The sequence below is a fragment of the Otolemur garnettii genome, unplaced genomic scaffold (genome assembly GCF_000181295.1).
Source record: "Otolemur garnettii isolate 467f Iridium unplaced genomic scaffold, OtoGar3 scaffold00286, whole genome shotgun sequence".
NCBI lineage: Eukaryota > Metazoa > Chordata > Mammalia > Primates > Galagidae > Otolemur > Otolemur garnettii.
Genome location: NW_003852681.1, coordinates 611,488 through 637,637, shown reverse-complemented (window position 1 = coordinate 637,637; position 26,150 = coordinate 611,488). Strand labels below are relative to the sequence as shown.

General features: G+C 39.2%; 1 protein-coding gene across 1 annotated transcript in view; it reads right to left on the bottom strand.

Annotated features, from left to right (window-relative positions):
• SMC1A (structural maintenance of chromosomes 1A) overlaps positions 1-26,150 on the bottom strand; it is a 47,281-nt gene that overhangs the window by 9,352 nt on the left and 11,779 nt on the right. The window contains exons 7-20 of the mRNA XM_003803219.3: positions 25,847-26,105; positions 25,623-25,763; positions 24,746-24,828; positions 24,387-24,594; positions 21,884-22,069; positions 21,611-21,790; positions 21,370-21,516; positions 21,139-21,276; positions 20,166-20,282; positions 19,954-20,060; positions 15,819-15,960; positions 13,067-13,212; positions 12,821-12,974; positions 11,709-11,819 (exon numbers count right to left, since the gene is read on the bottom strand). Of these exons, the coding sequence (XP_003803267.1) occupies positions 11,709-11,819; positions 12,821-12,974; positions 13,067-13,212; positions 15,819-15,960; positions 19,954-20,060; positions 20,166-20,282; positions 21,139-21,276; positions 21,370-21,516; positions 21,611-21,790; positions 21,884-22,069; positions 24,387-24,594; positions 24,746-24,828; positions 25,623-25,763; positions 25,847-26,105 (2,119 nt within the window). The remainder of the gene's footprint in view (positions 1-11,708; positions 11,820-12,820; positions 12,975-13,066; positions 13,213-15,818; positions 15,961-19,953; positions 20,061-20,165; positions 20,283-21,138; positions 21,277-21,369; positions 21,517-21,610; positions 21,791-21,883; positions 22,070-24,386; positions 24,595-24,745; positions 24,829-25,622; positions 25,764-25,846; positions 26,106-26,150) is intronic.

Genomic DNA, 26,150 nt, shown 5'->3' with positions numbered 1-26,150 from the left:
TATGTCCAGTATTGCCACTACTAATTCAACATAGTTCTGGAAGTTCTAGCCAATGCAATTAGGCAAGAGAAGCATATAAAGGGCATCCAACTGGGGGCATAGGAGGTCAAATTCCCCCTCTTTGCTGATGATATGATCTTATACTTAGAAAACCCCAGAGACTCAACCACAAAACTCCTGGAAGTCATCAGCAAAAATACAGTAATGTCTCAGGGTATAAAATCGATGTCCACAAATCGGTAGCCTTTATATATGCCAATAAACGCCAAGTCAAGAAGCAAATCAAGGACACAATTCCCTTGACAGTAGTAGCTTCAAAGAAATGAAATACTTAGGAATATACCTAACAAAAGACGTGGAAGATCTTTTCAAAGAGAATTACAAAACCTTAAGGAAAGAAATTGCAGAAGACACTAACAAATGGAAGAACATACCATGCTCTTGGCTGGGAAGAATCAGCATTGTCAAAATGTCAATTCTACCCAAAGCAATATAGATTCAATGCAATCCTCATTAAAGTACCAACATCATATTTTGAAGAACTGGAACAAATAATACTTTGTTTTGTATGGAACCAGAAAAACTCTGTATAGCTAACCCTCTATAGCCCTGAAGGCTATTCCTAGTAATAAAAACAAAGCTGGAGGCATCACCCTAACAAATTTCAGGCTATATTACAAGTGCTCATTAATCAAAACAGCATAGTACTGGCACAAAAATAGAGACATATGGAACAGAATAGAAAACCAAGAGATGAAACTTGTCTCCTACTTGCCATCTAATCTTTGATAAAACTAACAAAAGCATACATTGTGGAAAAAAATCCTTATTCAACAAATGGTGCTGGGAGAACTAGATAACAACATTTAGACTAAAACTTGACCCACATCTTTCACCCCTTATAAAAACTGACTCAAGATGGATAAAGACTTACATTTAAGACAGGAAACAATAAACATCTTGGAAGAAAGTGTGGGGAAAACTCTTAATCATGTTGAACTGGGGAAAGATTTTATGACAAAGACTTTAGTGGTCATCGCAGTGATGATAAAAATTAACAAATGGGACTTAATTAAGCTGAAAAGCTTTTGCACAGCTAAGAAAACAACAGGTAAAGCAAAAAGACAATCTTTAGAATAGGAAAAGATATTTGCAGGGTATGAATGTGACCAAGGGTTAATAATTGCAATCTATAGAGAACTCAAATTAATCAACAGAAAAAGAGTAAACAATCCCATCTACTACTGTGCAAGAGATATGAACAGAATTTTCTCTGATAAAGACAGACAAATGGCTAACAAACATTTGAAAAAATGCTCATCTTCCCGGATCATCAGAGAAATGCAAATCAAAACCAGCCTGAGATATTACCTATACCCAGTGAGAATAGCCGGCATCACAAAGTCTCAAAGTTGCAGATGCTGGCGTGGACGTGGAGATAAGGGAATACTTTTACACTGCTGGTGGGACTGTAAACTAATACAATCATTTTGGAAGGAAGTATTGAGAATCCTCAAAGAACTCAAACTAAACCTCCCATATGATCCTGCAATCCCATTACTAGGCATCTACCCAGAAGAAAAAAAATCCTTTTACCAAAGGAAATTTGCAATAGACTGTTTATTACAGCTCAAGTTACAGTTGCCAAAATGTGGAAACAATCTAAATGCCCACCAACCAGGAATGGATTAACAAGCTGTGGTATATGTATGCCATGGAATACTATGCAGCTATTAAAAGAGACAGAAACTTTACATCTTTTTTATTATTGAGTTTGAAATATTCTTCTTAGTAAAGCATCACAAGAATGGAGAAGCAAGTATCTAATGTATGCAATTCAAATATGAAGGCAGTAGATGATCTAATACAAGATTGGAGGAGGGAGGGGAATAGTGGATTATGGTGTGTAGCATACCTCCTGGGCGTGGAACACAACTATAAGAGAGACTTTTACCTAAACCCCTCCAAAACCAAAAAAAACTGAAAGAAACCCAAACACACATAAAAACCATATTTATATTTCAGAAGGCCCTTCTGAAGATCTCTATACATTGCAATGGAGTGGTTTCTAGAGACTTAAGTAAATATACAAGATATACAATAGTACCCTATCTAAAAGAAAATAGAATATAATTGTATTTGCATACAAATATATTTTGTATTTTAAACATTCAACGACAAAAGGGGAGAATCTAAAAACAAATTGAAAGGGTTACCTATAGAGAAAGAGAGGTGCAGAGGACAGGAATGGAAGCTCAAGTGTCTCTTCAAGTACCTTGTTTTAAACTTTTGGTTTTAGAACCACATAAAGATGTTATGTAATGATAAAACAAAATTATATGAAAATATGAGAACCAGTGGGCAAATATTTTTGAGGAATAAGATATTCACAAGATGCCAAAGCATCACCCTAAAGATTACTAATTAATGACAAAGGTAAAAGTGAACATTTAGCATTTAGGGATCTAACACCTAACACCTTTACTAAGGGATCAAACTCAGTATCACCAATAGTGGGTTCATCCTGGTAGGTTATCATAACGTTCACTAACAAAGAGATTCTTACCAAAAAATATTTAAACTCAAATCCATTCAGCCTCCAGAGTAAACCAAATTTCCAATTTATAGGAGATTAAAGGTTGGAAAAACAGGTTAAACAATACTATAAGGTACTAAGCACATTCACAATGTGGGACATTTTCCAAGACAACTTATATAGACTGTTCAAAACACCAATGCCATGAGTAAAAGGTGAAAGAACACTTTATATTAAAAGAAATTAAAGAGACATAATAATCAAAAGCAATTCATAAATCTTGACTGGATCCTAGTTCTAAAAAAGAAAAAAAACTATTAAAAGACACTTTTAGAACACATAGGGAAATTCAAATATGGATTAGATGTTAAATATTAGAAAATAATTACTCATTCTCTTAGGTATAATATGAAATTATGGTTAAGTAGGATAACCCCTTGTTCTTAGCATACTGAGGTATTTAGGGTTGAAGTATCATGACGGCTGCATTTCTTTCAAAAGGTTCAGCAAAAACAAAAATATCCTGCACATAGTAGGATGGGAGGGAGGGAGGGAGGGAAGAGATGAGACAGAAAGTAAATGTGGCAAGATATATGATGGCAAAATCTAAGGTGAAAGGCGTATAGATGTTCACTATTCTGTCTTTCAACTTTTCTGTAGGTTTGAAACATTACAAAATTAAAGTTGGGCAAATATATATAGAAATGCTAAAAAGAACAATTCCTAAAAAATAGAACAAAACAAAACCAAGAAATGTAACTATATATTAAGATGATTAAATACTCAGAACATTTTTTTCAAATTATTTTAAAACAGGAACATGACTATACATGCACAATGAGCCTTTCTTTAGCTTAATGACAAAAAGAACCTGAAAAAAATCTTAACTACTTAAAACTGTATTCAATAACCAAATTGTTACCAATAGTATCTTATTGTTCTTTCCAAACTATTACACACAGAGTAGGATAGAGTAAATATATTATGTTAGTGTTGCTAGGAAGTGAGATTTTCAGCATGAATAACTGAGAAACTCAAAGGAAATCAATGATGTTAAACTGTGAAAATGACAATTGCAATTGGAAGTTATCAATATAACATTTTTCCTTCAAAATAAAAAACACATTTAATAGTTTAACCTACTGAAAAGTTCTAGAAGCACTGCACAATCCAACAGTCATGAACACTTCAGTGTTCAGATGATAGTTGCTAAATAATCGCATTTCCTACCAAAAGAAGCCATAGATTCTTGGAGAAATGGCTGATTTTAGGTCTGGGGTACGAGATGTAGAGGATAAACCTGGACATATCAGAAGGAAGATATCAAAGACTAGGTTGTGTCCAAATGATTCAGAAACCAAACTGAATGAGATGGAACAGCATGAGCACCAAGAAGGATAACAGTCAAAATGGAACAGCATGAGCACCAAGAAGGATAATAGCCACAACAGACTAAAAGATACCAAATATATTTAAACTCATCAAACAACACAGTGGACAAATCTAGAGGAAGCTGAAAATGGAACAGCACTGCTGAAATGGAACAGCATGAGCACCAAGAAGGATAATAGCCACAACAGACTAAAAGATACCAAATATATTTAAACTCATAAAACAACACAGCGGACAAATCTTGAGGAAGCCAAGGAAACAACTCATTATTTCATAAACTGATAAAGAGGGGAAAAATCAAGCATATATTGCATACATCATGCCGTTCCCATACAAACTATACCTCAGGGTAACCAAAGAAAATGATGAGGAAGTATTACTCTATTTCAGCTAATAAGCAAAGAAATAATAGAATAAGATCACCATTTTGAAATCTTTGCTTGACAAATTAATGGATCTAGGCAATTATGGCTGCGAACCACACAAAAAGAGCCACAAACAGACATGTACCCCCTGATGGAAGTAACACTACTACTTATGGAGGAATCATGACCATGACAAACCAGCCAACCCCCAAACTTGAATCTAATTAACCTCTACATCTGTGTTGTTAATATGGTTTTTATACCGTACCATGCTGACATGGTATGCTAGTCTGACTGAAGAGTTAAAGTTTTAGTTTTATGGAATTTTAGTTCATTTAAACTGAAAACCTGACATTCAATTCAGTTACTGGAAAACTTTTTTTTGCAGTTTTTGGCCGGGGCTGGGTTTGAACCTACTACCTCCAGCATATGGGGCCAGTGCTCTACTCCTTTGAGCCACAGGCGCTGCCCACTGGAAAACTTTTAAGTATATATGGAACAATTTGGATATGTGGATCTACTGTTTCAATTGTACGTTTTAGTAAATCTAAATATAGATCAAGTATTTTTGAGGAAAGTTTAGCATCTGAACTGAAATGTGCAGTAAGTGTAAAATGCATACTGGATTTTGAAGACCTAATACAAAAAAGATTGTCAAATATCTCAGCAATAATTTTCATATTGTGCATACATTGAAATGGTACTCTTGGATACAGGGCTAACATAATACAGTATTAAAATTAACTTCATCTTTGTCTTTTTAGTTTTCTAAATGTAGCTACTAGGAATTTAAAGATTACATATGTGGGCCTCATTTTATCTCTACTGGACAGCACCAATCTAAATCTAACTAACCACTCACATGGACTACAAGAGATAAAAGAACTATTCTGGGGGGGGGTATTAGACATTTTAAACACCATAGGATACAATCAGTAAAGTACAGAATGTAGAAAACAAAACCTTCAGGAGAAACGAGTCAATTTCTTCAACAACAACAACAAAATACTGCAAAAAAAAAAATAAATAAAAACACTTGGAGGGGGGTTCTATATATTAAATGAGATTGAAGAGATATATCAACTAATTGCTTTATCATCCCTATCTACTTACCAGTCAAGCATCTTATTGGACTCTCAATTCAAGCAAGCAAACTATGAGACTACCTGTGTGTTTGTGTATGTCCATCAGGGAAATGTAACATTTATCTTCTATACAAAGAAATTATTATTTTTAGGTATGACAATGCTTCTGATTATTTTTAAGAATTGTTATCTCCTTTAGAGATATACCATGCAATACTTAAAAACCAAATGATGTACAGAATTTATTTTAAAATAACCTAGGAGGAAAGAGGGAGGATAAAGTATTTGGGGCTGCACATTAAACAAGTCTGGCTATGAGATGACAGCTGCTAAAACTGGCAATGACTTGAAGGGAGCATTGACTATTATACATTAGCATATAAAATTTTCCATAATAAAAATCTAAAAACAACAACAAAAATCAACTTGAAGTGGCTCCCATTGGCTAAGGATGGACAGCAAGAAGAAAATGACTACGATTGATCGAAAAATGAAGTACCTCTAAACATTTAAGTTAATAATGAATACAAATTAAAAGCCTCACTGGTCACTTTTGAAGGTCATAAGGGCAACCAAGTCATGATTCTGAAAGCTAGAAAATAAAGGAAAAGGATTAAGTATTTGTCCTACGTTTCCTGTACTAATTCTATTTCAAGGAAACTAAATAGTTGATATGACAATTCTTTTGAATAAAAGAATTAAAAGTTACCATTTTGCAACCCTTAACAAATCTAGGCAATGAGCATCAACAGTTGCTAAAACTAACTGATTCATGAAAGGTTAATAGTTACTTTATAAAAATGGGTTAGGCTAACAACACCTGACCCTTGTGATGTGGTTGTTTTTTTAACGTCATATTGTTTAAACTACCCATACACAAAAACTCAGAGGAAAATATAATGTGCCTATTATTCAGCTTCAACAATTATCATGAACTCATGCCAAATATCCTGATATCTATACCCCCAACTCCTTTCTATACTCATTTATTTTATTAAAAAATTTTTTTTTTATTGTTGGGGAATCATTAAGGGTACAATGAGCCAGGTTACACTGCTTATGATTGCTCGGTGAAGTCCCTTTAATAGTGTCCCACCCCTAAGAGGTGTCACACATGGTGGCCCCCGCCCCCTCCCTTTTTCCCTCTCCCTCCTCCCACCATGTACTAGCATTAATTGTTCTCATTATCAGAATTGAGTACATTGGATTCTTGCTTCTCGATTCCTGTGATGCTTTACTAAGAATGTACTTCAATTCCATTCAAATTAACACTAAAGATGTATAGTCACCATCCTTTTTAGTGGCTGTGTAGTATTCTATAGTATACATATACCACAGCTTATTAATCCATTCCTGGGTTGGTGGGCATTTAGGTTGTTTCCACATTTTGGCAACTATAAACTAAGCTGCAATAAACAGTCTAGTGCAAATGTCCTTATGATAAAATGATTTTTTTTTCTTCTGGGTAGATGCCCAGTATTGAGATTGCAGGATCAAGTGGGAGGTCCAATTTGAGTTCTTTGAGGATTTTCCATACTTCCTTCCAAAATGGTTGTTTTAGTTTGCAGTCCCACCAGCAGTGTAAAAGTGTTCCCTTCTCTCCACAACCATGCCAGCATCTGCAGCTTTGAGTCTGTGTGATGTGGGCTATTCTCACTGGGGTAAGGTGATATCTCAGGGTGGTTTGGATTTGCATTTCTCTAAATAATTAGGGACAATGAGCATTTTTTCATACGCTTCTCAGCTGTTTGTCTTCTTTAGAGAAGGTTCTATTCATCTTACTTGCCCATTGATATAAGGGATTGTTGGCTGTTTTGGGGGGTTCTCTGTAGATTCTAGTTATCAAGCTTTTGCCTGAAGCATAATATGCAAATATCTTTTCCTATTCTGATGGCTATCTATTCGCTTTGGTTGTTGTCTCCTTAGCTGTACAGAAGCTATTTAGTTTCATTAAGTCTCATCTGTTTATTTTTGTTGTTGTTGCAATTGCCACTAGAGTCTTCTTCATAAAGTCTTTCCTTAGGCCGATATCTTCAAGTGTTTTCCCTACATTTTCTTCAAGGATTTTTACTGATTCATGTCTTAAATTTAGATCTTTTATCCATTTTGAATCAATTTTGGTGAGTAGAGAAAGGTGCGGGCCCAGTTTCAGTCTTTTACATGTGGTTATCCAGTTCTCCCCAAACCATTTATTGAATAGGGATTCTTTCCCCCAGTTTATGTTCTTGTTTGGTTTGTCAAAGATCAGGTGGCTATAAGATTTTAGCTACATCTCATGGTTTTCTATTCTGTTCCACATGTCTATGTCTCTATTTTTGTGCCAATACCATGCTGTTTTGATCATTATGGCCTTGTAGTAGAGCCTAAAGTCTAGTAGGCTAATGCTCCTGGTCTTGTTTTTTTTTTTTTATGACAGTCTTCGAGCTGTTGCCCTGGGTAGAGTGCTGTGATGTCACAGCTCACAGCAACCCGCAACTTGGGCTCAAGTGATCCTCTTGCCACAGTTTTTTTTTAGTAGAGACAGGGTTTCGCTTTTGCTCAGGCTGGTCTTGAACTTGTGAGTTCAAGCAAGGCCCACCTTCCTGGGCCTCCCAGAGTGCTAGGATTACAGGTGTGAGCTACATGTCCAGCCTCGGCCTTGTTTTTATTACTAAGAATTGCCTTAGCTATATGAGGTTTCTTCTCATTCCATACAAAATGAAGAATTATTTTTTCTAAATCTTGAAAGTATGATGTTGGTATTTTAATGTGGATTGCTTTGAATCTGTAGATTGCTTTGGGAAGTACAGACATTTTAACAAATATTGATTCTTCCCAGCCAAGAGCATGGTATGTTCTTCCATTTGTTAATATCCTTTGCTATGGCCAGGTGCAGTGACTCACTCCGGTAATCCTAGCACTCTGGGAGGCTGAGGCAGGTGGATTGCTTGAGTTCATGAGTTCCAGAGCAGCCTGAGCAAAAGCAAGACCCCGTCTCTACTAACAATAGAAAAACTGAGACAAGAGGATCACTTGAGCCTAAGAGTTGGAGGTTGCTGTGAGCCATGACACCACAGCATTCTACTCAGGGCAGAAGTTTGAGACTTTGACTCAAAAAATATATATCTCCTGCTATTTCTTTTCTTAGGGTTTTATAGTATTCTTTATAGAGGTCCTTCATCACTTATTTGTGGACACTGATTTTACATCCTGAGACATTACTGTATTTTTTGATCACTTCCAGGAGTCTTGTGGTTGAGTCTTTATGATTCTCTAAGTACAAGATCATATCACTGGCAAAGAGAGTTTAACTTCTTCCACCCCCATGTGAATGCCTTTTATTACCTACCTTCTCTTGCCTGACTGTACTGGCTAGAACTTCCAGCACTATGCTGAATAGCAGTGGTGATAGAGGACAACCATGTCTTGTTCCAGTTATGAGTGGAAAAGCTTTCAGTTTTACTCCATTCAGTAAAATATTAGCTGTGGGTTTGTCATAGATGGCCTTGATCAGTGTGAGAAATGTGCCACCAATGCTTATATTCTTCAGAGTTCTAATTAGGAAAGTATGTTGAAATTTATCAAAGCTTTTTCTGCTTTGATTTATTGAGAGGATCATATCATCTTTGTTTTTGCTTCTGTTAATAAGGTGGATTACGTTTATAGACTTGTGTATTTTAAACCAGCTTTGCATCCCTGGGATGAAACCTACTTGATCATGATGAATGATTTTTTTAATGTGTAGCTGTAATCTATTGGCTAGGATTTTATTGATAATTTTTGCATCCATATTCATTAGTGAAATTGGTCTGAAGTTCTTTGGTTGGGTCTTTTCCTGGTTTTGGTATCAGGGTGACGTTTGCTTCATAGAAATGTGTTGGGGAAGATTCCTTTTTTCTCAATTTTTGGAAATAGTTTCTGTTATATGGGTTATAAGCTCTTCTTTGAAGGTTTGATAGAATTCTGGTGTGAAGTCATCTGTACCAGGGCATTTTTTTGTTGGGAGATTTTTTTATTATTTCTTTGATCTCAGTGCTTGAAATTGGTCTGTTCAAGAGATTTATTTCTTCTTGATTAAGTCTAAGAAGAGGATATGATTCCAGGTATTGATCCATTTCTTCCACATTATCAAATTTCTGGGCATAGAGTTTCCTATAGTATTCAGAGATAATCTCTTGGATCTCTGTGGCATCTGTTGTTATTTCCCCTTTATCATTTCTGATTGAGGTTGCTAGGATTTTACTTTTCTGTTTCTACTTAGTCTGACCAAAGGTTTTTTTCATAAATACTTCAGTATGTAGGGTCTCTAAATCTCAGCACTGCTGGCATTTGGGGTTGGATGATTCATTGCTGTGGGAGTTGTCCCATGAACCACAGGATATTTAGCAACATTCCTGGTGTCTACCCACTGATGCAGACAATAACACCCCAAACTCTAGCTGTGATAAATGGGCATGATGAGAATGTCTCTAGACATTGTCAAATGTCCCCTGAAGGGACAAAATACCGGCTCTTTCATTAAGACCCACTTCTATAAAAGAGAAGGACTTAAAAAAAACCCCACGATATCATCACATCTAAAAATATTAACAGCAGTTCTCTAACATCATAAAATATCTAATCAGTATTCAAATTGCTCTGTTTTATGAATTTTTTTACAAATAGTTTTCAAATAAGGTATATACATTGCAACTGGCTGATATGTCTCTTAAGTCTCATTTACTCTATTAAGGTCCCTCTCCCTATCCTTCTTTGTGATGGATTCAAGTGAGATCCACACATTTTGTTTGATTGATTTATTTTGTGGTCTGAAACACTTCCTCCTACCTCTTTATTATTTTCTCCCCATTTACTTATGGACAATAAATCAGGTCTTTTGTCCTTTAGAGTTTCCCAGTCTGGATTTAGCTAATTGCATTGCTATGCTTTCATGTAAGTTTGGTCAGATCCATACCTTTGAGTTTTGGCAAGAATGTTTCATAGGTAACATCGCAAATGTTGAACATTGATCACTTTTAACATTACAGAGAGAGAAGAGACAAAGAACTAACACCAGGTGTCCATTGATGTGATACAAAAGGAAGAAGTTCAGAAGTACACAGTACTACCTATGATATATACTTGCCACTCCCTCCCCCAAAAAGAACCTGAATCCAACATTAAACTGATTGATTTACTTATCAGTTTATAAGAAATACAGGAGATGGAAGAACATTTTAAGTAACATCATGGGGACACAATCAGCCAAGCCCAAATGTGGAAGGTAGAAAATTCCATAGTACCAATGACCTAGTTTCTTCTGTAAATAAATAAGAAGAAAAAAAAATAAAAAGGATAGGAAATAAAATAAAAAAGGACAGGAAAATGTTATAGACTAGCAGAGAATAATTTTAATATATGGACCTTACTTGAATATTGATTTAAAACACATGAACTGCAAAAAATAGTAAAAATTTAGGACTTTCATGAAAATCTAAACATTTAGTGAATATTAGACAGTATTATGTAGTTATTATTAAATCTTTCCTGGTATGATACTATGGTTATTCCTTTTTAAAAGAGTTTTCATACTCAGAGATACATGCTAAGGCAATTATAGATGAAATAATGTCTAGGATTTGCTTTAATATAGTCTAATAGTGGTGGTGGAGGAAACAAGATTGGTCATATGTTGCTAACTGTTGAAGTTGGGTGATAGCTTCCTCAGGTTCATTATTATCATTCTCTTTATTTCCATATGTTTGCAAATTTCTGTAACTTAAAAAATCAAATCCTCCTGGATATAATGATGAAGTATGGTTTGGAGAGCACCAGACATTATTTAAGAGACTCCTGTGTCTATACGTGATAGAGACAGTGGAAATAGAAAAAAGAATTCAACAGATATTTAGGAGGTAGAATAAATAAGGCTTGGGGAAGGGACAAGGATGAAGCTCAGATTTAGGGAGCAAGGCTGGGGTTTCAGGTACCTGCAGGACCCAGCACAGAGATAGCAGCTGAAGTCAAGGAGTGAAGCACACCCAGGAGAAAATGCCAAGTGAGAAAGAAAGAGTCCTGAGGAGGACTTTAGGCCAATCTGTTCACTGTATAGGAGCCTGTTCTGTGTATCTGGGCTTAGCCATATATATACATGAAAGGGAAGACTGACAACAGGCATGGTCAGGAGCAACTGGTTGTCCAGGGTGGGAAACGTGCATATGTTTAAGTATGAGGGGAATACTGCTCACAACTTAATACTCCCGCCCTTGCCAGCTGCCTCTTTCCAGCATGGTATCCATTAGACCCTCGACATGGGTTGACCCTTGCTTTGGACAGCTGGGAAGATGGCCCACCCCCATTGTTAAGCCTTACCTTTAGATCCTCACACAGGTCACCATAATCAATCTCAATGAGGGCCTCTCGTGCATAGATACTGGAAATTCTCTGGGAACCACTCACTGAATCCTCCCCTTGGGAGCTACCCTGAAATAGAGAAAGGGAAAGTCAAATACAGCAAACTGGCCATGAGAGTGTCCCTCTAGAGAAAGGCTGAGGACTACTTCGCAATCTTTAATCTTTGAGACAGCACATTGCTAGAAAGCACTGTGGAAAAAGGAACAGAGGCTTTGTAAGCAGAATGACCTGAGTTCAAAATTGGGCTCTACCATTTAACAAGATGATCCTGGGCAAGTCATATTCTCAGGTCCTGACTTTCTTCCCCTGTAATGTAGAGACAACACCTGCTTGGCAGGGCTGTTGTTAGGATTAGGTGTTATTATGCCACATGTTACCAAGATGCCCAGAACATTTTTGGTGCTCAAAACACTTCACTGAATTAAAGGGAGAGAAAGGTGAAAGACATATGGGACTGAGATACTTGACCAGGTCTAAGATAAGATATTCGCAAAACTCCTCTCAGTTAATGTTCCCCACCCCCTTGTTACAATCTTCACTTCCAAAGATAAAATGTCTTGGCTTCTCTATTGGCTAGAGTCCCTTCCTTTTCTAAAATTAAGTTTTTTCACCTCTGCATCACTAATGTCCCTTACCCAATTGTCTCCTGGCCAACCTCCCTCACTGCAGCTAAGCTATCATCCACAGGTCCGTCAACTACCTGTCTTCCTTTGTTCTTGGCTAATGTCCCTCAATTCCCACTCCTACCAGTATCCATCACCTGCTGAATCTAACAGAGCTCAAGTTCCTAAGGTTAATGAATTACTTCATCCTCTCCAGGCTCAACTCTCACCATCCACTGGGATGCAGCTCTACTCCCAATTCAACATCTTCATGCCAAGGCTATTATCACTTTCACTTCACCTGCCTTCACCACTTCACCTTCCCTCATCTCTCCTGCATCCCTTTTTACATCCCTTCACTGTTAGCCACCATCCTTTTCTTTCTCAGTGTGCTTCCTGGCCACTTTTACTCTCTATCCCTAGTTAATGCTGTTCATAGCCCACTCCCACCACCAGCCATATACTGACCTCTTCCTGACTAATATCATCCATGGTGCCTTTTGATAGTGGCAACTTGATATCTTGCATTTTGCAAGCTTGTAGCAAGTTGTGGCGGTCACTGCGCTTCTGTTCAAGCTTGGTCTCAATGGCTGTCACCTCCTTCTGTAAATGGGTCATTTCCCTAAAAAAGGTCCAGGGAGCTACGTGAGACCCAAATTTGGAAGTCTGACTACTGTACCTACTTCCTCCCACCCCAGGCCTGAATCCACTCACTTGTTGGCACCCCCTAGTTTCTTACGAATTTCTTCCATCTCGTGATTCTTGTCATTCACTTCCGACTTCTTGGCCAGGTGCTGATTCTTCAGGTCCTGTAGCTGGGCCATTGTCTCATCTATGATCTTCATGTGTCTTTGTTCTTCCTAGTTCCAGCAGGGGAACAGGACAAGAGGTGAAGGTTTTTCCCATCTCACCTTGGGACCTTTTCCTGCTTCTATTACCTTGCCCATCAGGCAGTTTGCTGGAGCCACTCATCAATGAGCTTTGCTTTCTCATTTCCATCACCCTTAGCCTCCTTTTATCTTTTTCTAAATTATTTGTTTGCTGTCACTCACATATCCCTGTTATATAAGTTACCTGCTAAAGTTAAAAGTATAGAGAAAACATAAAGCAGGGGAAAAAATATCACTCATAATCCCACCAGCTAGAAAGAACCAATTAACATTTTTTATAGACATTATTTACAGACAGCTTTGCATAGTTGAGACTAAACTGTTAATTAAAACTCTTCTGACTTAATGTTATATTTGAGCATTTTTTCCACATCAAAACTTTTGTCATGTGCAGTCTAACATTTAATTTTTTTAAAAATTCATACAACAATACTATGTACTTTCTATGAACACACAGATATGAATGTGCAAGTATTTAAGTAAATCCCTAAAAGGTCTGGAAGAATATATACTCACCTGGGATTACCTCTTGGAAGGAAGGGAACTAGGATTAAAGAGTGGTCAGCCAAAAGGATTTGTAGCTTTACTTATAATATTCTGATTTTTTTGTGTGTGATGCTTTATCCTAATTAATGTTCTGATTGTTTTTTAAAGGAGACTTTTGTCTTCCTTTTGATCTTAAAAATTCGCATAAAGGGGACATATCTATAACTTACTTTTAAATGGCTCATAAAAATAATAAGCATATTACATAGAGAGATCTAAAAGGGAATGTGGCAACATGGTGATGACTGATGAAACCTGGTAATGGACAGATAGTACAAAGAATGGAGTTCTTTGTACTATTCTTACAAATTTCTGCAAAGATGAAAATTATTTCAAAATAAAAAGTCACATAAATAGATTATCCTGGATCATCTAAATGTGTACCTAGTTCTGGCAGGATTTTACTGCTTAATTTGCAATTGCATTTAAGATTCCAGTGACACCAAAGAGGGCTACCTTAATTATAAGAGGTTAAAGAAAACATACAAATGAGCAACAAACATAGACATAAAAGTCAAATGATATGTTCAAACCAAGAGAAAACCAAATCATCTCTGGAGGGGATTCTGTAAGGAACAAAGGTTTTCATAGTAACTTAAAATGAATGAGTGGGGCTGAGGCAGTGGCTTACGCCTGTAATCCTAGCATTCTGGGAGGCCGAGGCAGGTGGACTGCCTGAGCTCACAGGTTTGAGACCAGCCTGAGCCAGAGCAAGACCTCGTCTCTAAAAATAGCTGGGCATTGTGGTGGGCGCCTATAGTCCTGGCCACTTGGGAGGCTTAGGTAAGAGCATTGCTTAAACCCAAGATTGAGGTTTCTGTGAGCTGTGACACCATGGCACTCTACCAAGGGCTACGAAGTGAGATACTTGTGTTAAAAAAAAAAAAGGAAGAAGTAGTGGGAGAAAATATAAGTGATCACATAATACATGGTAGCCCAGACATACTGAATTTAAAAGAACTGAGCTGGAGCAATCAATAGTATTGTCACACACTATGAAGTAACTAGGTTTCACCAAAACATCATCATCTATTGCTCTGAATTTATGTGGGTAATCTAAATTTTACTCATTTTTTTTTTTTTAGTATTTAATTTGAAAGTTTGTCTTTTCTTTTGGTTAAGTATCTATGTTTTTTATATTTAAATAACATTAAGGATTTAAGCTAACACTGGCAATCTTAGGGAACACTTTTCCTTTAAAAAGCAGTCTATGCATCACTATAATTTGAAGACCACTAAACTATCCTACTTTCTTTCCAAGGGACACTGGGTAGCTTCCAATTTGGAACTATAAATAATACTTATAATAAACATCAATGTGTTTGCACAGAGCTTTGCTAGCATTTTAGATTATCTCCTAGTACTCCTTTAGATAGTACTGATTTAAAGGGTATAAATGCATTCCAAAGGTTTTTTTTTTTTTTTTTTTTTTTTGAGACAGGCCCCTGGGTAGAGTGCTGTGGCATCACAGCTCACAGCAACCTCCAACTCCCTGGCTCAAGTGAGTCTCCTGCCTCCCACCTCCCAAGTAGCTGGGATGACAGTCGCCCACCACAACACTCAGCTATTTTTTGGTTGCGGCTGTCATTGTTGTTTGGCAGGCCTGGGCTGGATTCGAACCCACCAGCTCAGGTGTATGTGGTTGGTGCCTTAGCCACTTGAGTCACAGGTGCCAAGCCCATTCCAAAGCTTCTTAATGGACGGTGCCACATTGCATAAGAACACTGGTCTCTTGCACCATGGCTGACATTAAGCATTGTCCATTTTTCCTTTTTTAATTCTGGGGTAATGTGATAGGAAACAAATTTGATTATTATTTAATTTGCATTTATTTGATTTTTAGTAAGGCTAAATTATTTGTGTGTGTTTATAGCCTACTTGAATCTCTTCTTGAACTGTTTGTGCCACTTACTCATTTTTGGTGTTTTTCTTATTTTGATGAGAGACTAATAAATTATGGACATTATCCTTCTGTCATTTCTTTCAATTTTCCTACCAGTTTGGGGTCTTTTTATTCCTTCCTTCCTTACCTTCTTGAGCTTTTCTATTTCATTTTCATCCTTTTTAACAGTCTGCTCCCACATGTGTACTTTATCCTGGTCCTCCTTCAGTTGATTCTTTTCAAAATCCAACTGGATGCCCAAGCGAGTCTTTTGATTCTCAAACTCCAAACTGTGGAAGAAAAACTAGGTAGGTTCAGGGCTCAGGGACCCAGAATTACTGCTGAATTTCAGTCAATACTTGGCTCGTCTCCCTACATGCACATAAAACTGTCCCCTGAAGTTAGAGAATAAAGTTCCTTAGCCTGGCCCTATGGACATGGCACAAGATGGGAGATTAGGCCAAACTCTAGTTATCTCCCTTTAAATACTAGAGACTCCTATGGCCTGCCAAGTTCCTAGAATCTACCAGTTATTGTAATTCTTACTCATTAAACTTCTACATATATTCAGATATTATCTCTAATCCTTTAATCAACAGCTCCCTAAGCAGTTATTATTATCCTAATTTTACAAATGAGGAAATTTAGGCCAAGAGGTAAAAGATTTGGCCTGAGGCCACACAGCTAACAACTGGCCCTTGTGAGACTGGAACCCAGATTTAACAATAAAACTCGGGGCAGGCACGGTGGCTCATGCCTGTAATCCTAGCATTCTGGGAGGCCAAGATGGCTGGACTGCCCTGAGCTCAGAGGATCGAGACCAGCCTGAGCAAGAGTAAGACCCTGTCTCTAAAAACAGCTGGGCATTGTGGTGGGCGCCTGTATTAACAGCTACTTGGGGGTCTGAGGCAAGAGAATCACTTGAGCCTAAGGGTCTGAGGTTGCTGTGAGCTAGGATGCCATGGCACTCTACCAAGGGCAACAAAGTGAGACTCTGTCTAAAAACAAACAAACAAGAAAAACCAATAAAACTCAGGCTTTTTCCTGTGCATCATCATTGCAATATAATATAGTGGGTTAAGAGAATTTGTATCTCAACTCTGACACTCACTAGTAGTATGATCTCAGGCAAGTTACCTATACTCTCCAGGCCTCAGTTTCCTCATATGCAAAAGTAGAAATAATAGGACTTACCTCAGTTATTAGGAGATTGTTTAATAAGTTAATATATATGAAGTCTTCAGAATGATATCTGGCACAAAATAACTATTCAATAAATTTTAGTTATCATCATCATTGCCAAGAATACTGGTTGACATGCAATTCGTCATTGCCCAAGGGCTCCCAATGTGGGCCCCAAGATTCTAGAACCTCTTAAAGGCCAGAACTTGGCTGATACAAAAACATTGAGAAAATAATGGGTTACTGCTATGGTCTTCCTCCTTATCTCTTCAGAAACTCAGTATGTAACCAGCATACATACACAGACACTAATAGGCTAGGCAGGGACAAATTCTAACTGCCTTCAAACCCCATATGGTGACAGATGCTTCCAGATGTCACACCAGTAGCTTAAACCTATTAGTCACTATAATCCAAATGAAATTTATGTCTTTAATTTTGAGTTATACACTTTTATATCTAATCTCCTAAGTATGACTCATAAAGGCCTCTGTGATATGGTCCCTGCTGACCTCTTTATCATCCCCACCGCTGTTTTTATGCTCCAGACATTCAAAACTACTTAGTATCCAGAACAAGGCATACTCTGTCACAGCACCAAGCATGCTGTTCTCATTGCCTAGAACTTCCTTCTTCTGTTGCTGCCTGGTGGCTAAATCCTCCTCACTCTTCAGGTCTCCAGTTCATCACTCCTTGTTTTGTAAAACCTTTCCTGATGCTTCTGAGCAGGTTTAGTTTGTTTTACACTTTGCTGGGTTCCTCAACAAAGGACACTGGACTTCAGATAGAGAACTGAGTTAATCATATTCCACAGTCATAACACACTTGGCACTGCTGCCTGTGCAAAACTCCTCCCTAGTCCCCTTTATTTCAATCCCAATTTCCACTCTTACTATCTTCCCTACTATGACCATGTACCCCAAAGTGACACCCACACACACATCTTTAAAAAACATATCTTTATAAAGCCATTGTTTTCAGATTTACACAAATGAACATTGTTATAAATTTGATTTTTTCTGTCATTCAATACCAAGCTTATAATTTACCCATTTTATTGCCTGTAAATCCACTTGTTCTGAACTGCTATACAGTATTCCAGTCTGTATATTCAACTCATACTTCTCCCAGTGATAGCCATCTACATTGCCAGCAACATCTCACTACCGCAAATTATGCCAAGATGAATAACCCTGAATGTGTCTCTTTGTGACCCTGTGGAAGGACTTTCTCTGGGATATATACTCATAGAGGGTATGTGTGTGTGTGTATGTACATATACCCATATACTACAAAGGACATATGTACACTTATTTTCACTAATTTCTTTTTTTTTCTGAGACATTCTTACTCTATCATTCTACTGTGTCATCATAGCTCATAGCAATGTCATTGCTTGCTCTTGGCTAAGCAATCCTCTTGCCTCAGTTTTTCTATTTTTCAGTAGAGACAAGGTCTTGCTCTTGAGCAGGCTGGTCTTGAACTCCTGAGATTAAGTGATCCACCTGCCTCAGCCTCCTAGTATTAGGATTACGGTGTGAGCCACTGTGCCCAGTCTTCTTTTTGTTTTGTTGAGATAGGGTCTCATGTTTGTTGCACAGGATAGAGTGCAGAAGTATCATCCTAGCTCACAGGAACCTCAAATTCCTGGGCTTAAGAAACCTTCCTGCCTCAGCCTCCCAAATAGCTGGGACCACAGGCACATGCTATCCACCTGATTTTTCTATTTTTTGTAGATATGAGGTTTTGCTCTGGCTGATCTTGAACTCCTTGGCCTCCCAAAGTGACAGGATTATAGGCTTTATATGCCCTATCCTGGAATGTTTTTGTTGTTGTTGCTGTTGAAGAGCCTCATTCTGCCCTGGGTAGAGTTCCATAGCATCATAGCTCACAGCAACCTCAAATTCCTGGCCTCAGCCTCCTGAGTAGTTGGGACTACAGGTGTACACTACAATGCTTGGCTATTTTTTTTAGAGATGGGGGTCTCTGTCTTGCTAAGGCTAGCCTTGAACTCCTGAGCCATTAACTGGGTAGAATGCTCCACCCGCCTTGGTTTCCCAGAGTACAAGGATTACAGGAGTGAGCCACCAGGCCTGGCCTCTGGAATGGTTTTAATTTGTAGTCCTCTGATTAAGAGATTAAATATCAATTCCTACAGTCATTAGCCATTCTAACATCTCTTCCCATGAAAGGTCATCTACATCCTTTGTCCATTTTTCTATCTTATTTACTGTCATTGTTTTTATTTTTCCTCTTGTTGATTTGCAGTTCCATGAAAACTTATTCTATACTTTGTATCTACCTTAATCACACTTGAAATTGTTCTTCTACCTATTTCCCTTAAGTTCCCTGCAGAAAGAAACAGTCTGATTCAATTCTATGTATCTTGAGCCTGCCTTGGAGTAAGAGAACAATGAATACATATTTACTGTACGAGCCAAGGGCTAAATGAACAGTTGAGGCCCAGTGTCCAAGGGGTGATCTCCTTCAGCAGAGACTGTGCTGCAGTCATCGGTCTTGCTCTATCTCCCTTATCACCTACCATTACCTATCACAGGACAACCTAGCAAAGTGCTCAAGGAAAGTGTGATGAACATAAGTATAAGGAAGGAAAAGCTTGTTTTGTTCTGGCTATTCCTTCAACCTAGAACTTTACTGCTCCAACCCCATCTCCCTACCTACTTGAATCACCCATCAGGATAATGCCAATAAAAGCTAATATTTATTGGTCTTATCACATGCTAAGTATTATGCTAAATAGTTTATAAACATTATTTCATCTGATCCTCCCAACAATGCTATGAAATATGTTATCATTATAGCAGTGTACATATACTGGGGCTTGTAGAAGTTATTGCCCAAGATGATGAGGTGTGGAGCTGGGATTTTAATCCAGGTAAGATCAAGTTTAAAGCTAGCACTCTTAGCCCTATCCTATGCCACACTGTCCCCCTGATATCTTCGTTCTTTAAGGCTTACCTACAATAAACTTCCAGAGCTCTAATAGTTGGTCCCTGCCTTATGATGGCATTTTACTTTCTAAGAATGTCAGGCTGGAGATTCAATGGCACCCCGGCCCCTTATATCAATACTTAACCTACCGCTTTTTTGCGATTTCATTTTGCCGTTTCACCTTCTCTTCCTCAAACTCCCGGATGTTGCGCACACCGATCTCCCGACAAAACTCTTCAAATACTTCATCTTCTACCTGAAGGGAGAAGCCAAGAAAGGCAGAGGCTCTTTTAGTCGGAGTCCTGCTTCCAACCCTAGTCCTGCCCTGACATATATGCTGGCATGGCTCACCCCTACCAACCTGGTTCATCTTCTCCTTCAAGTCTTTCATTTCTCTCTCTCGGCTCTGGATAATCCTCTTGATATCATTAATGCGAGGCCCGAAGTTGGCTAACTCACTCTCCAGCTTGGACTTTTCCTACAAGCAATGTGTTGAGAAAACAAAACAAACTAGGCTCCTTAGAGGAAAAGAGCTACCTTGACTGCACTTGTCCCATGGTCAGGAAGGGCTAGTTCTCTACACACACTGAGAATACCTGACTTAGCACCACTACCCTAGTCAAGTCTCCATATTCTCTTGCTAGAGCCATCACATGGTCTCTTCCCTGGCCTCCAGTTTAGCTACCTTCAATATACAGGGCTGGGCACACAACAAACATTAGTTATAGATCCATAATCCCTTATTTACAATCCCTGGGCCAGATGTTTTAGAATTCAATTCAGACTTTTTGAGTTTAGAAAAAGGTTAAATGATATACATACATATAACACCTCCAAGATGGCTTGGGGAAGCACTCAAAAATAAACAAAACACAGATATTAATATACCTAGAACAGTATCCCTACTGACAGGGACTGAAATGCCTGTAGCTCCTTCAAAAGTTCAAATATTTATTGAACAAATTATGTTAATAACAGCACCTAACATTTATTAAACACTAGTCTAAGTACTTTACAGGTTAACTTACTCAATTCAATCTCTGTAACAGCTCTATGAAGTAGGTATTATTCTAACTCCCATTTTATAGATAAAGATAAGAAAATTCATAGTGCAAGGTGAAGTAACTTGCCTAATGTTATATCTATGTCACAGCCAAGATCTAAAACCTTGGCTATGTGACTATGCTATGTACTTGGTTCCCTGGAGTAGGCAGGCAGGAGAAGGGAGAAGAGTAAGTTCCCCACCAATAGAGAAACCTAGGCCAGGAATGTGAAGATGGGAATGTGAAGATGGCTTAGGTTTTTGGAAGAAAGGGAAGAATACCAGGCCCCACCTGCAGATTCAGGGCTAGATGTCGTGTCTTGGTCTGTTCCAAGTCACTCTGTGAGTACTTGAGCCGCATCTGCAGTCCATGGGCCTGAGACTGCACTTGACGTAGCTCTGCTTCTTTCCGTTTTGCCTTCATCTGCTCCTGAAAGGGAAAAAGAAAGAAGGCCTGGTGGTAAGATGGCCAACTTGGGCTTAGGACCTCCACTCTTAGGAACAGCAATGCCATAGGGCTTACTTTCAGCTCCTCTGTCAAGCGCTCCTTTTTCTCTTTCAACTTATCTACTGCTTTCTCATCCCAGCGCCGTGCCTTGGCCTTCAGGTCACTGGCCCCACCAGAGATCACACCTGACTTCTGGAACAGGGTTCCGTCTAGTGCCACTGTCTACACATAGCAGAAGAGAGAGGGGAAAGGTGAATAGAGGAGAGGCTCCAGTACTGGGCCTGTTCAGCTCCAACCTGGGCAAAGGAATCCACACCTTATGGCGTTGGTGGCCTCCAAAGGCAATGCGGCGGGCATCTTCCACATTGTCACAGACAAGGGCATTGCCACATGCATACTGCAGGGCCTTTTTGATGTGAGGTGGCTCATAGCGAATCACATCAATCACCAGCTTGGCCCCCTTCAGCTCCCGGAGTTTCTCATCTGTAGGTTTCACCTGTGGAGAGAAACTCAGTCAGTATCAGAACACGGAGGGCAAGGAAAAGGATTGCTTGAACACTTCCCTGATCCCATCCCCAACAAGCCTTACCTCCAGGTAGTCAAGAGGCAAGAAGGTTTCGGGCTCCCCACGCTGTTCCTTGATATACTGAATACAGTCCCGGCCTGTCTTCTCTGAGTCGACAATAATGGCATCCATGTTCTTGCCCAAAACCTTGGTTACCGCAATCTGATACTTCTTTTGTGTGGGCTGGCAGAGGTCAATGAGGCGGCCATACTGAGTAAAATAGAAAGGGAAAACTGAAGCATGAGGCTTTTGGGAGCTGGCTCAGGAACCCCCATTCCCAGCATGGAAAGAGGGTTAGACTGGAATCTGTTACTAGGAACAGTGAATGGAACTGTATTGCCTAGTGGTCAGGACAGCTCACTAGTTCTGCACTTATGTAACTCTACCCTGTCTGAATGGGAATGGACAGACAAAGAGGTACTTGCTAAACTAGTATTGCTCCCTGCAGTCTAAACCAGTACAGTGGCCAATCCTAATGCCCTTATAAAGGTGGAAAAGTTTGGGTTAAGAGAAGGGGGATAAAGGAATAAATGAATGGGTTACTGAAGAAAACCCAATATTATACTACCACTTCAAAAGAGATTCAGAGTAAGAGATGATATTGTCTCTTAGGCTCAATTATACCAGATGCCTAAGGGGTGAACCTATATGTTTTCTGATACTATTTCTGTTTTTGCAACCTAACAAGACTGAATGGAAGCCTGCAAACCTTAGTGGCCTGGCTCTGGGAGACATTTTCATATGTTGTGATGATAAACTAATTATTAATTTATAACTGAGCTGGATTCTATTAATGTGCCAGTATCTTTCAACTTTTATGACTGTTTTTATAGAACGGATCTGTGCTTAAAGACTGGGGTAGACCATGATATTATGAAATATAAATTTGGTCCTTGATAAAGTTCTTAAAACATAACTCCTAAAACCCTTGGAATCTCAAGAGTGACCAGAGAGTCTTTTGTACATTAATGAGATGACTAATGTCTGGGGGTGGGGGTGGGGGCTAGGTAGTTTTAGAATGAAGGCTGGTCACCAGAAAGAAGGAAAAGGGACTGAAAATTTGAGTTGATTAACAATGGCCAATGCCTACAAAGTAAAGCCTCCATAAAATGCCCCAAAGGATTGGATTTGGGACTGGATAGCTAAACATGTGGAGATGCCTGGAGGGTGGCATGCCTGGAAGAGGGCACAAAAGCTTCACAACCCTCCTTCCTTACCTCACTCTATGCATCTCTTCCATCTGGTTATTCATCTACACTCTCTGTAATATCCTTTAGCATAAATCGGTAGGCATAAGTAAAATGGCTTCCTGAGTCCTGTGAGCTGCTCTAGTAAATTAATCAAACCAAAGGAGAGTTTGTGGGAACCCATTTATAGCAAGACAGTCAGAACCACAGGTCACAACTTGGGACTTTTAATTGGCATCTGAATGGAGGCAATCTTGTGGGATTGAGCCCTTAATCTGTGGGATCTAATGCTATCTCTAGATAGACAATGTCAGAATTGAGTCACACATTATAGGACACTGAGCTGGTGTCTGCTGGAGAACTGCTTGGGTGTGAGGAAAAAAAAAAAAAAACATGTCTGGAGTCAGAAGTTAAGTGTTGTGCTGATTGTGCAACAGTAGGAAAAGCCTTTTGGTTTTCTCCGATCTTATAAAAGAACACAGACAGCCCGCATGCTATGGAAGAAAAGCCTATTCTGGATCCTAAACAATGATTCTGGGTAGTCATGTCTGAATCACAAATCATCTTCTAAACCTCACTTTTATCATTTCACAGACCACTGCCACACAGGTGTTATGCCAATTACCTTATATACCTTATCTCAAATTCTCACAAGCACCTGGCTAAATAAATCTTTTACCAGTTCCCTTTCCCCATCCCCCCCAACCAAGCATGGTTCCTTAAGTAAGAACTATCAGATAAACGGTAAGCTCTTCAGAGGCAGGGACTAAGCCTAATTCATACTTACCTCCCTAGCAATGCTTAGAGGAATGATAGGGAATATTTGTAGGATCAAACTAAATTGAACCCAGGGATGGGATAATATTCAGGGAGGCTGGGAACTCAGGATTTTGAGATAGAGGCCAAGAGATTAAGAGATCTGATAAAGCCCAGGATGTCCCTAAAAGATAATGGGCTGGTTTATACATGCCAAGGGAGCTCATATAGAAGACTGCATAGAGCTAGTTCTTGGGAGAGTAATTCCAGCCCCACAGCCCCTCCCCTGTACAACTGGTTTCCCCACAGAGGAGTAGACACAGCAAGACAATCCCAACAAAAAGATGTTATTGGTATAAGGCAAAGAACGTGAGCTTAAGAGTCAGAACAAGTTGGGCTCAAATTGCAGTTTTTCCATTTATAAGCTGTGCTGCTTTGGGCAAGTCATTTAACCTCTCTAAGCCTCAGCTCCTCCAACCATAAAAATGGGATTAGCAAACCTGTCCTCCCAGGGCTGTTGGGAAAATCATGACAGTGAGTGTGGGAATAGATGCTCAGGAAATGAGTTCACTCTCCATTCTTACCACAGAACCCGGGTAAAGGCGCTTGATGCTTTCCATTATTTCTGCCTTACGCTGCTGGCGGCTGCTTTCCTGGCGGTCAATGCGGGCATCCCCTAGCTGCTCCATCACCTGGTTCAGTTCCTTATTGATTTCATCAATACGCCGTTTGGCCATCTCCACCTCCTCTGTCAGCTCCCCCTCTAACTTCTTCTGCTCCTCTAGGGACTGCCTACAAAGTGAGGGAACATATGCATCACTCTGGCTAGTGAGAAAATATTCCTGGCTGAGAGGGACTCTGGGGGCCTGGCCTGATGAGCAGCAGGACAGGCAGAGTCACAAAATAGGACTAGCATAAGGGGAATGGTTGCAGATCCACATACTTGCTAGTGGTGATGTATTCCTCTAGTTTTTCAATCCGCTTTTGATTTTCTTCAATCTCCCGCAGCTTTTGTTTGATCTTGGCCTGGGAAACAAATCTTGATCTTGGCCTGGGAAACCCACCAGGGGCTGCACAAGTTAACTCTAAGATCATGAGGTGCAGGCTTACACCCACTGTGTGCCCACTCATCCAAGAGCCCAGTGGTGTTGGATAATCTGTCACTAATGCAAGAGATCTACTAAAAAGCAGACACAGATGATGTTCAGTTTGAATTTGCTACCTGACAGGTGCCTCCTGAGACTCTAGAACCTCTCAGAGGTGTTCTATCCAGTCAGGCTATCTTTCTCATCAATCATGGAGGTTCAAACCAAGGTAAAAAAAAGTTTCACATGCCTTTCAGCTCCCGTCTTCTCATCTGTAAAATGTGGGTACTCTCTACTTCATAGACTAGGGTAGGTATTGATACTAATGTCTACCACATGCTTTTAAATATTCCAGACAGGCAATACATGTACATATCAGTACAGGAGACCTAGTTCCTTATGTTGACCACCTCCATATGCTAACCAGTTTGTTATAGTTCCTTGGGTAGTCAACTTAGAGAGATTCTACTGTATATTTGATAACAATGTATATTTTAGAGTTAGACTGCCCAGGTTCATAAGCTAGTTTGGCTACTTAATGATGCAATAAGTGCTTGACAGATATTATTCAGCTATTGTCATTATTGCTAAGACCATCACTAGGGGGTTGAGTATACTTTATCCAAAATGCTTAGGACCAAAATTTTTTTCAGATTTTTGGAATTTTGGGGGGATGATCAACTAACTTTTCCTATTCTCTGTACCATCATACCTAATCTTGTAATTCTTGCCCACCTCTGTCTCTACTTTCTTCCGCTCTTCTAAATCCAGACGGTCTTGATCAGCTTTCTGGTCTCTATTGAATTTCTCCAGCTCTTGGGCCAAGGTAGCTGCTCTCTTGCTGGCTTCTTCTTTCAAGCGGTGGTACTTCTTCACCTGTGTTAGGGACAAGGAAGGAGGATAGATACGATCAAGTCAGCCTAGTTATCTCCTCTCCACCAACCCCTTCCAGGGCTTACCTGATTCTCCTCTAGGGTCAAGTCTCTGCCCTGACTCTGACTCTCTTCTTCCATTCGTTCTTCAAACTCCTGTCGGGCCTTCTCCACTGACAGCATCTCCTTCTCCAGCTCATCCATGTCACCTTTACGCTTCTTGTAGTGTTTCTGAGCATTCTGCAGAGATTTCTTGGCTGCTTCAAGCTTCTTAATTTTATGGGAGGTATTCTCCTTGGCTTTGATGTATTGAGGCCGCTTCTGATTCAGCTCTGAATCCTTTTCCCTTTTACCAGAAGGGAGGAGGAAACCCAATTAGTACTGGGGAATA